The sequence below is a fragment of the Oryzias latipes genome, chromosome 9 (assembly GCF_053564925.1).
Source record: "Oryzias latipes strain Hd-rR chromosome 9, Olatipes_Hd-rR_3.1".
In the NCBI taxonomy this organism is placed as follows: domain Eukaryota; kingdom Metazoa; phylum Chordata; class Actinopteri; order Beloniformes; family Adrianichthyidae; genus Oryzias; species Oryzias latipes.
In genome coordinates, this window is record NC_136245.1 from 31675560 (window position 1) to 31688445 (window position 12886).

A 12886-nucleotide genomic window follows, 5' to 3' on the forward strand; every position below is an offset into this window, starting at 1 on the left:
GGAGAAAGTGCTAACCACTACTCCACCATGACCCTGAAATTAAATAAAGTTGTGAGATTTGATACTGAGCCCCAAATTTACAGTATAAAGACTCAAAGTCACATTCCGATCATCTTTTAATCTGTTTTTAACTATGTTCACCCTGTTTTTTGGGTCAAAATCTAAAAACCTGCAGAGTGCCAGGAGTTTATTAAAATGACCGCTCTGAGTTGTCCAAAGCATCCCCACCCCCCTTACTCTTCTTGATGCTGAAAATTTGAAGCAGGAACTTGTGGCCCGCCCTGCTTTTTTTGGTGGGAATTTCTGCTCCTGATTCACAATAATTTGAATAAAGGAATACTCAGAAATGCAGTTTTTATCTTAATTTTCTTAAAATACGTCCATCAAAAAATGCCAGAGGAACATGTTAAAAACATCAATTTCATTGGAGTGGGTCTTTAAAATGGATTAATCTCTTATTTTGGCGGGACAAAAGATGGAAATATTTTTGTTTTTTCAATTATTTGACCTTTGAATGATTATGGTCCAGTTAAAAATGATCCAGTGTGATAGAACAATGAAAACCCAGAACAAGAGGACACAGCACTGACATACTTGAATAAAACTGTATATTTTACAGATCTTTGTACACTTTAATTACAAAACTGTATGATACTAAAGTCTTAAAATCAGTTTTTTGGTCAGAGAAGATTTAATCGTCTTGTGTGCAATTACCATGTATTTACAAAGTCTCATGTTAGTGAGTTTTTTGTCTTTTCTTTCTTCAAAACAAAACCAAGTAACTCTTTCATACACTCTGAACATAAGACATGGCTTACAGATAAATATATTAGTAAATAAATATTCGGAGAACATATTTCCATTTATGAAATGTGTTTGCTATACAAGTACAGAATATACATAGATTGATTTCTAGCCTTTTCCTCCTTAAACATTTGTGATGGTATTGACAGAAAATAATTATACTCTTAAAAATATGACATTTTTGTACGCAGTCTTTTCTTTAAGTGCTAGAAACAATTTTTAGAAAAATTAAATAGTGACTCGAGTACCCCAAAAGTGTTCTATTTGCAGTAGGTACATATTTCTATGCAAAAAGGCAAGATTGGATTCTCACTGGATTACAGCACTGGTTAACTTATAAATAGGGTTATTTCAGATTTTCCCTCCTGTAGAGAATGTGTACATTTCATAGAAACAGTATAAAAACAGTCTGCAGGACAAACAGAAAGGCATGGATGAAAAGCATGGATATTGCAAATGAATCGTGATTGAAACTGTGGTTCATTTTTAAACTGCATGGTTTAAAGAGAAAACAAAAAGGTCACAGTACAAAAAGAAGGAACCCTCATGACATGCGAGTCTTTTCCAGATACTTTCCTTTGGCCTTTTCTGTTTTTTTCTCCATATTTCTAAGAGCGTGCCTCACAGAGGAAACTAGATAACAAAAAATACACTTTTTTTTAGGGGTTTCAGACGAGGGGCGGAGCCTCACGCTACCCGCCCCGCCCCTGGATCTGGTCTGACCAAACCTGTGCAGCGTCTTTCAGTGTCAGCTTAAGTCTCTCGGGCCCTCGCTCAGGCAGGCTGCCAAACACAGAAAAGGCGTGACGCAGATTCCGTAAACTGAATAGAAACCAGTGTCAGCCTTGCATTCACATTGCTTTTTTTTCTGTAGAGACCCATTTCCCTGCCCTGTTTTGGTAAAGCTATGTCTATATTCCTACTGCTGTTGGTGACTGAAGCTTTCCGTCTGTGTTCATGTGTGAACGTGAAGCTAAATCTCCTTCCTGAACCGTCGTCTCGCTGGGCTGCATCTGTACGTCAGAGAAAATGTTCATTTGTTTTGACAAATCGGTTTTGCATGAATTGTTCACAAACTTATTTGCCATAAAATTCCCCCCAAGATTCACCAATGTGATGCTTTTTTTATGCAAACTGATCCAGAGTTCTTTAGCGTTTCCATGGATACTGGAGCAACACATCCTACAAAAACTCTCACTTTTATCCCAAATCGGTCACAATTTAGTTTAAAAATTGCCAGTATCTCAGAAAATGTACAAAAAAAAAAGCTATGGATGTTTTGCTAAATATGTTTAGGGACAGAAGCAACGCAATGTCAGCAAGATTTAATCATTATTTTAGAAAGCTTTTCTGAATGTGTTCACCTTTTTCAGCTAAAATCTTTAGGCACGTGAAAACAATTATTCATAAGTAAACAATATTGATTAAGGATTTTAAACTTTGTGAAACCACATTGTGTCTGACAGAAAACTTGAGTCAAAAGGCGAAGCTGTCAATCAAAATGAATCAGATTTGCTCAAATCAAATTTAACAGTAGCATTTTACAGGGTTGGAAAAAGTCTCGTTCTCAGGTCAAACAATAAAACTTTTAGAAATTCCAGAAATGTAGGATATGTTGTTCCAAAAAAATGTATGCTTACGTCTTTAACTGACAAAACTGGAGTATATTTTGTAAATACCGGCTCTTCAGCTGAAGATTGAAACCCTGACGACATGTGGAGACATTCAACATTCAGAGATTCAGCTAGAACCTGGGGGGGGGGCTGCAGCCCAGCGAAACCACGACTCAAAGACAGAATTGAGAACCACAAAGCGGGTCGAAGCTTTAAACGGACGCCAGGAGCATCAGCGGACTCTGTGGCCACAGGAATGAACACGATACATTTTTCTATCTCCAAACAAGAGGCCATTTCAGTAGAAATCCACACAATCTGCGATGATAACATTCAGTAGAAAAAAGGCAACTGAGGGTTTCAAAGATTGACAGATGCAGTACCCCACATTCTGATGTTCTGGACCGGAGTACCCAGACCCCCTCGGTCCGGTTAGGTACTGCTCCCCAGTGTAGGGAGGCCTGCAGAAAGCTGAGGGGGGAAGAAAGCCCTGGTCTCCTCCTGAAGATACGTCTGACCCCTCAGTGGCCCCGAGGCCGAGTACCGGTCCTTGGGCTCAGGCTGCTCTCCTGTCCGCAGTTCGGCCTCCACGCCGACACCGGCAGGTAATAAACTGCTTTGAGTCTCTGCCCCTGAGCCCAGTTCACAGTCCGTGTCCTCGGGAATTATGGGTATTCTCTGGCTGAGTTCACAGCAGCCCTGCGCCGAGCGGTTCTCGGCGTCGGCGTGTGCGTACTGCACGTTGACGGCATAGTCCTCGGCGTAACGTCCAGCGGAGGCCCTGTGGACATTCATCTCTTTGTAGAAGCAGCAAGGTAGCCCTTCATAGCTCACCTGTTCCGAGGAAGGACACATGTGCTCAGGGGCAAAGAAGTTCTGGGGGGCGGAGCTCTGAAAATCCACCCCTTGGTGACAGCGTCCTGAGGCTTGGTCCTGCCCATTGCACTCAAGGCTGGGAGGAACCACCTCAAAACAGCAGCTACAGGCTGCAGCTCCACGCTCCCCCGACTCCTCCTGTGGGCCCTTGTTCCTGTCGGCTGCGGCGTCCGACGCCACGGCTGAGGTAGTGCTAGTGTTGCTGTTCTCCCTGGGTTCCAGTGATGAGCGACTGCTGTAGTTGGGTTCCAAACTGCAATTGGAGAGATGGTCCCCCGAGCTGTACCCCGAAGCCCCAGCAGGAAGCTGGAGGCAGTCGTGTCCTGAAGGTGCGTTGGGTGATGAGTCTTCCACAGGAACAGTGGTGCAAACCGCCGCGTCCCCCGCGGAGACCCGACAGGGACTCTTACTCCGGTACACGAAGGGGTCGTAGTCACTGCTGAGTGAGCTGCGGAAGGTGGAGCAGCTCCCGTACACCCCCTGGTTGCTGACCTCCGTACAGTCCAGCATGGAGTCACTGGAGGAGCAGTGGCACTGGCCCGAGCTGCTGCTGCTGCTGTCACTTCCCGGACAGTCGGCGAGGTAGCCGCTGCACACCGAGCGGTGGCCGTGGTAACAGCTCAGGCCCGACGTGCTGCCGGCGTCGCCCACCCTGGAGGAGGAGGCGGGCGCCATGTGCACCACGGTGGGGTAGATCAGTCCTTGCTGAAAGGCCCTGCTGGGGTGGCCCTTGTGGATCCCACCCCCGAGCTGCCCCGCCACAGCCGGCCCTTGAGCACCTTCGGGGAAGGACAGCCCCTGAAAGTAGTAGTGCTGGTACATCGTCTCATACTGCGAAAAATACGCCGCTCGGGAAAAGTTCCGCCCGTGGAACTTGGGTCGCTTAAAAGCAGCGTGATGCTGTGGGGGATATGGGGGGGGTCCCCGATGCTCCAACCCACAGTGGTGGGGGTTGAGTGAATGCTCCAGATGCAGGGCAGGGTGGTAGCTCCGGATGAAGGCGGACGTTGACTGGGGTGCGTATGGGGCTTGAGGGTCCGGGTGCTGGTCCACAGTCAGCACGGTGATGGGATTGCCGTGGGGGTCCATGCTGGTCCTGGTCGGGTACGCCGTCAGCTGACCGGCTCGATGCACCCTGCCGGGATAATGGACCGGCAGAACCACCCGCTGCCTGCTGTGGACTGCATTAGCCGGGTCCATGCACGCGGGTCTCGGGTTCCCTTTCTTTTGCTCTGCAGAGGAATCAAACCAGCAGTCAAACACCGATTATGAGTCAAAGCTGAGCGGAAAGTGAAGGCTGGTGTTGAACCTCACCAATGATGTTGTGTCTGCAGTGGGGGCAGGTGTGATGCTGCAGCAGCCACGGGTCGACACACCTTTTGTGGAAGCGGTGCGCACAGGGGATCACCCGCAGCTCCTGAGAGGACGAGAGGGGAGCCTTTTAACGGCGTTACGCCCAAAAATACAGACATGAAGAAAACACGAATTAAAGAGGCAAACAATAGAAGGGACAGATCAGGAGAGCAGGATGTCCAGGCTGGGTGCAAACCTTCACCACAGATAACCCAAACCTGGAGGCCGTGTCACACGGCCACTTTTGTGCACACTTCACAGATGAAAATTGGTCAGACGTGAATATGCGTGGAAAAAATGGGAAAAGTTGTGGTCTTTACAGGAAGTTTTCACAGATGTATCACGAATGAACCGCATTAAAACCACAGAAGAAGCGGGAATAAACCACGTGAAGAACATTTAAATCAACGTAGAACATAAACCGTGATCATTTTTGCTGTTTATATGCAATTCATTAGTGATTTGTGCGTTAATTACATAATTTTAACGTGATATGTGCTCCGTGTACACAATCTAAAAGTTATACATTGGTGGTACACATGTGAAAAGTCCATTAGACATCCGTGGAACAGTTGTGGAAAGAGTTGTGTATGCATCTAACATAAATCTCGCACAGTTGCTTAATGTTTACATAATAATTGCACATATACTACATAAAAAGCTCATAAACTGCATAAATCTCAACCAAACAAAAATTCTGAACAGCTTAAACCGAATTCACGTAAAGACCCGTTGGCTGAAACCCTCGACGGACATCTGCGCATATCAACAAATGATGAACGCACGAAACACTTAGGAATGACGTATATTACGCATGAATTATGAAAGAAGCAAACGGTACGTAGTGAATGTGCGACTTTAGTTATATGCACTCATACGACTGCTGCAGGTTTTTGGGTTGTCCGGGTCCGTGGAGGGTCTTTTTCTTACCAACTTTGATTTCATTGGTTTTCATTTAATCTAGTTTCAGCAAACCATTTAATCCCAACTACCACTAATGCAGATGTGAGAACATTCCTGACACCCCTGCACAGTACTGAACGACCTCCTTTTGGTATCTACCGAGGACATTTGCAGCTTATCAATGATACCAAATGTGAAGGGGTGGGGCTCTGGGAATTGTAGTTTATGGTGGATTTCAAACATTTTTGATTAGACAACATTTTTTCTGGTGGTCAGGATGTTCAGAGCTCTGGTTTCCTCAGCTGAAACATGTCCACCAGGTGGCAGCAGAGCTTCACGACTGTTTCAGTGCGGTCAGGTTTGGAAGAGTCCGTCCAAACACAACTTCCATGCTCACCCGAGATGTTTTATGGAGCTAAACAAACAACAAGCTTCTACTTGAAGGTGGATGTTGGAGTATCGCTTTGCAGTCGGATGGAGAAGTGGCAATTAGGGATTCAAAGGCACAAAAGCAGGAGTGCTCTGGCTGTGGGAAGTCAGTCTCTGACGTCCGTGCTTCACTCTGTGGCCTAATATGATTCATCTTTGGCTTCTTTTTTTTCCTCCAAAGCTTTTGTTGCTCATTTCACTGCTCCAAAAAAAAAGAAACCAGAAAAAGATCGCTTTGATGCCATTCAGCCTTTTATGTCGCCACTTCCTCTGAGGAATCACGGCGCCTTCTTTCTGCTATTTCCCAAAAAAAGACACAAAACACAAACCGACCCGGTCCCCCGGGGTGCTGGGTTTGTCCCTGCAGCAAATGAGCAACTGGGGCTGCATTCTTTCACAGTGACTCTGTCAAGAAAAAAAAAGAGGACGACAGGAAGCCCCATCCAAACCCAGCACCCTTTGGGTTCCTCTTATCTGTCAGGTGCTGTGAAACACCTAAACAGGTGGAGGAGCCGGTGATGCTAATCACCAGGGGTTTGTGGAAAAACCCAGACAAAAACAGGTAAAAAGACGCAACGCTTTCTTTCCTTACCTCTCCGTCCATGTACTTCTCCAGACAGATGGCGCAGTCGGAGGTGGAGCTGCTGCTCAGCGAGTCGGACGCGCCGCAGCCGCTGTCGCGCTGGACTTTCCCTTTGGCCTTGAACTTCCTGGTCTCCATCTTTTCCAGCGCCTGGCTGGCCATCCTGTTCATGGAGCTCTGCGGTCGGAGGGAATGCGGACCCGTAAACAACCCAGCACTGCTGCGCAACCGCTCTCTATTTACACCGCCGAGGCCGGCCTGCACCACACCGCAGGGTGTTTGTGCCTCTACACTAGACACTCAACTGCAGACTTTTGAAAGGGCAAAAACAAACCTTTTTAGTTTCATCTTAACAAGCTTTTAGGGACCCAAAACAGGTTTTTAGATACATTTGTCAGATTTAGAGGCAAAACATTTACCAGCAGGATTACATCCATTTTAAGGGATTCTGCTAATATGCAAATATTGGATGATCTACTGCGGCTCTGCAGAAACTGCTAGAAAACAACAGCTTTTTTTTGGCTAAAAACATCATAATTGGGAATAAATGATCACTAGGAACAGTTTAAAAATAGATCAAAAGATGATCTGGATGGGTTTTCACGGTTTTAGAAAAGGATTCTTGAGAATTGTATCATCTACTGTAACAAAAATCGGATTTTTGAACAGATCAGGCAGATCACATCTGGTCCAGGGCGCCTTGTATCTTCAAAATAAAAGTCTTGGGAGGATTAAAAGGAGAAAAGTGTCTTTATTTTGACTTTGTCTGCAACAAACCAGCCTGAAAACGGAACAGGACACTTCTAACGCACAAGACTTGGAACTTAATCCTCTAAGTGAAGTTTTGCCCCAAAACAAAACAGGAAATAAACTTATGTTTGGACTTTTATGAGTTGCTGAAGTTTTCAAACAAAATAGTCATCCTGACAGGAGGAGAATCAGGAGAATCCCAGCTTTCAGGAAAAAACAGGTTTTTGTTTATAACATGAAGCATTTTCAAGAGTTGATGGTCTCCACAAGCACAAAGCGTTTCTATTATTTTATTTATTAGTTTGTTAGGTCATGACTGGTTTTAAATTTGCTCTTTCGTTTCTATCGATGCATCATCTGTCGCCCGACCCGGTTCTGGCTCTGCAGCGACCTCAGAACCTCCTGTGTGGGAGAAGCTCTGGAGTTTGCGTGGCGCTCACCTGGCTTCTCCTTTGCTTGAGTTTGATCTTGATCAGCAGGATGAGGCAAACTAGCGAGACGACCACGAAGAAAGCCAGGAAGATGCCCATGTCGAAGTACTCGGTAGGCTGCTGTGGAAACAGACACGAAGGAATGAAGACGTCTGCCACACTCGGCCAGAGATGGAGCTGCAGTTTAGCAGCATCTCAGACTCACACCTCCTCCTTTTTTTTAGCTAATCTAAAATGTTTGCTTTGGTCCAGACTAAAAAAAAATTCAGTCTAACTTTCCTGGTTGACCTCACGTTGACCTCAGCTGACAGAAAATGAAACATCTCATCTGAGAGGAGCAGAAAAGGCCACGCCCCTTTCTCTGGACTGACGCAGACACCTGTAGCCGACCCTGCAGGTTTTTCTGCATCGACTTTTTTAAAATCTGGAATTAAAGAAAGATCATATTTATGCTAAAATATAAAGTCAACAGCAGAAGAAAGAACGAATGTGTTGTTCTGAGCAGACACATGACGGAGCTGCCCTGAAGGCATCACTTGGAACTCCTCCCTGTTGTTTCCTGCAAGCTTCTTGCATTACAGGAATGTCACATATGAAGAAATTGGAGCCAAAATTCAGAAAAATGTACCTTGTTTGGGTTTCCAACAATTCTGCCCATTATTTCCTCTCTTTTTTTGATTTACTGAAACTAAACGGTAAGTAATCAGAGGCATGTTTGAGACAGACTCTGACTATTTTAGGGGAAAAACAGATTCAAAACTTATTTCAGTAAGACCAGCGAACATTGTGGCTAGTTTGTGTTTTTCCTCCAAATGTTTGTCCGTCCCAAATCCATATGATCCACTTTCAAATTCAAAAGAGACCAAGACTGAGAAGACGACAAGAAAAGGTAAAAAAAACAATCAAAAAGTAACTGTAGCGCTAAAAAGACAGGAAGTTAGGAAATGTACGATTTTAATTTTGTTTTTGTGAAAAAAATGTGGGGAACGCGAATAAATCTCTTTTAAAACCACACTTTATGGATGTACAGTGAGTATTTTTTCTGATATTTAGTTTGAGGCAATTTCTAGGCCTTTTTAAGTCAATTTTAGACCAAGAATTCTGTTGTAGAGTCAATTGTGATTTGTAAAATGAAAATCAATGTTTTCTCCCCATCACTGCAGAAACAGTTATTTGACTGTTTCTGAGATCAAAAATATTCGCATAACTATCATAACACAGCAATGCGTTCAAAAGCTGTAGAGTCAGAATTTGTGCAGAAGTTCTGCCTTGTCAATACTGTAACTGTCGTGCACCAAACGACATTCATTTTATGTTTTTTATGTTTAAAACACGAAAGAAAATACAAAATAAAAATGAAAACAACATCAAATAAATGCAACTCCAGTAAATGATGTTTTAATCTGAAAATGTGGTGAAAAAGTCAATAATTCTTTCATCCTCTTGTCTTCGTGAGAAGATTTCACACTCATTTAAAATATTTCCTGAATATTGTGAATATTTTGGGAATGTATGGGGCCTTTTTGAGGCTTTTATTTTATAGTAGCATCTCTTCCAGTCTGGAGAAAATGATAAAAAGCCTCACATGTCTTTACAAACATCAAAGACTTGCTGCGGAAGCTCTGACCATTTCAGTCTTTCAGGAAATTTGTCTCATCAGTCTGGAGCCTCCTCTCTGACCTTGTTTTTTTCACCTCTGAGTGCAGTTCTCATCTTGATAACTAAAAACCAGCAAGCCGCAGGCTGACAAGGAAGTTCAGCGTTCGGCGTGCGCTTGGGGCCGCGCGGCTTACCCTCGGCGGTCGGTGCTGGATCCGAGCTCGGGCCACCTTCTGCTTGTTGACGATGTTCATCAGTTTGACGGCGTCGTTGCCTTTCACGTAAACCACCGGCCGCTTCAGAGGATCCTCAGAGAGCTGGTTCAGCTGGAGACCACAGAGCAGAAACACATGAGAGAGAGCCCACTCCCAGCATGCACTGCAGGGTTTTTTTTCTTATTGCCTTTTTTTAAATCGTATATTGAGATGCAAAAGAACTTTATTTTATTGTGTATTAATACATTTTTGGTCAAATATAATGGGAATCAAAACTCAACATAGTTTTTAAATTGGACTTCATTTGCTAAAGAAAGAAAAGTCTAAACAATTATTGTTTCTTCTTTGGTAGAACTGACAGAGAGTTGTAGTCTTGTTTGGAGAGCTGTGGTCCCACTTTTTGTTGCTTTTTTTTAAGGATCTTTCTAAATGATTGTGCATTTCAAGCCACGAAGCAGCAGAGTAAACGGGAAAAAACAGTTGGATCCATTCAGAGGCAGATTTTTTTGCTTGTTTTCGGGACAGTTTCAGTTTCATTATAGAATTATTATTTGTAAAAAAATCTATATTTGTAAAAAAAATAAAAAAGGAAAAAGTTTGGGATGTACTAAAAGATAGAAATCAAGAATGGCCACAAAAACAACTCTGTGAATAATATAAAATAAATGAATTACATAAATCTGTGTCACTAGGACACAGATTTATATAATTCTAACAAGACTAACAAAACTTCCAACAAGTTCTAAAGGTTCCTAAAGTGGTATCGGCCCCTAGTGTTCCTCTGAGCTGCGGCTGCTTCTCTTTCAGGAACGTAAAGCTTCAGATTTGGAGAAGAAAACAATCCTTCGCTCCTTCAGTCTGGAATCTGTAATTTAAAAAGCCAGAGGACATCCAGGCGGCTTTTTCCCAGAGAAACTCTGTGTGTTCTGGTTTCAAGAGTAAAGATCTGGAATCGTTTGATCCCTCCGGTGCAGCGACTGGACCAACAGAACCTCCCAGCCGCACTTTCACATTTTTGGGAAGGAGTTTAGAGCAAAGCAAGAACGCAAACTTTAGAAAAGTTCTCCTAACTTTGGCCTGGGGACTTTCATACCTCGGAAGCTCCGCCCCCTCCCTGCCCCTCGGCCTTGTGGCTCCTGTCTGTGCTGATCGGGCCGCTCTGACTGGAAAAGCCTCTCGGGGGAATTTAACACAGCCGCCAAAGCGCTGCCTTTCATGTGGTCTGAGCGCAATCCCTTTTATCTCTCAGCTAGGCGCTTTACGACCCAGCAGCAAAGAAGAAGAGGCGCAGGGACACGAAGGGAAAAAAGGCCTGCAAGTCCGGGCCTGGCGTGGCGAGCAGAATTCCTGCCACAAAGGAGCTGAGCTGCAGCCTTCTTCCTCCTCTCCACACAGCGACTGCTGCAGACAGAAGATTACATGAGAGGGAAGGGCCACTTCTGCTCATTTATTTAACTTTCTGTTCCCGTTCTTGTCGGAGGCTTACAGCTAATGTTTGGTTTGAAAGTCATCGGGCATTAGCAGCCTTTCATCACCGCCACAGATTCATGACAGATCAAACAGCAACACGCCTTACATTAGGAAACATTCTCACAGCGTCTGGAAACGTTTCTGCACTCCTCTTTTTCCTCTTTCTATCTGAGCTTTTCTTTTCTGTTGCATTCTGCACATTTCCTCCTTTAGGAACAAGAATGCAAGAAACTATTGCTGATGCTGATCATTTATTCGTTTAAAATAAAGAGCAAAAGGAAGCTGAAAATAAATGAAAGACTTCATGTGTCATGTTTCTGACGATGGAGAGGGACAAATACTAAGATAATTAAGTAAGTAAAAAGGCCCCGCCCTTTTTGTACTACATTTGAACCGTACCGTAATGATTAACAACCAGTAAACTTGTTGCTTTATGCTGCTTCATGGTCTTACCCCCCTTCCCCTCCTATTATCACCCTCCTACCCCCCTCTCTCTAACGTCCCTCTCTCTTCTTCCCTTCTTTCCTTTTCCGTCCGGTCCAACACCAAAGATTTTCAGACATGATTGAAATTAATAAAGTTTGGCCTCAATTACAAAAGGGGTTTATTCAGACATACCTTTGGTTTGTCTGAAGATGAATAACCCCTCTTGTTAAAATAAAATATGTCCAACACAAGAGGCCCTCAGCTCTCATCTGTTTGCCCAGCTGTTGGACAGGACAAGTTTAAAAAAAAAAATTGTATTTTTCAGTATTTCTTCAATTTAAATTTTTTGGAAAAAGATCGTATTTGTGACATAGAACATACACTGGGCGAGGCCACACTTTCCCTTCTCCGCCCCATTCTGATGCTTCCACTGTCAGACAAATGGATCCATTCAAGTCTTTATTTTCCTCGTCTGAACTGGAATCTGGATCAAAACTGTACGGCTGGATAGCTCCAAAATATCTGGCAGACTTTTTGTACCGCTAAGGTTAAGTTGGGGGTCTGAGGGGCTGTAAGCTAGCGAGTCTGTAAACAGATGGATGATGGGAAATGTGGGCGGGCTTACTCCGCACCAACAGTCCAACCCACAACAAGTTCTAATGAACTCCTGCAACAGAAACTCTGTCCTAGACAACGACATGCGTTTTCTGTTTTGGGCTGAAAAAGGCATTACCATAATTTAAAGATCAAAAGATGATCAATGAGATGCAGAAGCATCTTAAAATATGATCAAAAAGTTGGAACAATGTGCCTTTTTGCTCTTTAATAATTGAAATGTTTAGTGGGGAAGAAAATGCTAAATATCTTAGGGGAATTCACTGAATATTGCTAAAATTACAAACTACAACGTTTTACTCTGAGTCAGCTGGTGGAAGAAAACAGAAAAAAATATTGTGCTTTCTTTCCACAAAGTTCTGTTATGAAAAGGCAAACTTTTGGGGAAAAAAATCCAACAAATGTACCAAAACTTTTAAAAAAGATCAAATAAATCAGAACTGTGCTGTAAAAAGGTGCAAAAACAGTCCAACTCTTAAAGGAATAATGCTGCCAATCTTTCCTAAAATGCTTAGCTATGTAAGAAGAGAAAAGTTTAATGGAGAAAAAAGAGAAAATGCAAACTAAAATGCAGGATTAGGTAAAGAACCCTGAAAAAAACAACATCAAAATGCTCAAAAAAATAAATTGAATGAAGGTGATTAAAGCCAAAAGAAAAAAAAAAGAGTTGAAAACTTCCTAAACCTGTTGCTTTAGGAATATATATAATAAAGTCCTGCACATGAATTAAAAAAGCATTTGACTCTCTTATTTCAACATCCGCATCTTGAAAACATAGATTGGCAGAGAAAGAGAAAACATTCTTCCTTCTCAAACTCT

General features: G+C 43.3%; 1 protein-coding gene across 3 annotated transcripts in view; it reads right to left on the reverse strand.

Annotated features, from left to right (window-relative positions):
• Positions 1-591: 591 nt before the first annotated feature.
• znrf3 (zinc and ring finger 3) overlaps positions 592-12886 on the reverse strand; it is a 73648-nt gene continuing 61353 nt past the window's right edge. For 2 of the 3 annotated variants that reach the window (XM_078953280.1, XM_011478810.4), the window contains exons 4-8: positions 9536-9667; positions 7752-7862; positions 6571-6738; positions 4608-4710; positions 592-4525 (exon numbers count right to left, since the gene is read on the reverse strand). In XM_078953280.1, the coding sequence (XP_078809406.1) occupies positions 2850-4525; positions 4608-4710; positions 6571-6738; positions 7752-7862; positions 9536-9667 (2190 nt within the window). In that variant the 3' untranslated portion in view covers positions 592-2849. The remainder of the gene's footprint in view (positions 4526-4607; positions 4711-6570; positions 6739-7751; positions 7863-9535; positions 9668-12886) is intronic. The other variant, XM_020705705.3, reaches the window with a different exon arrangement.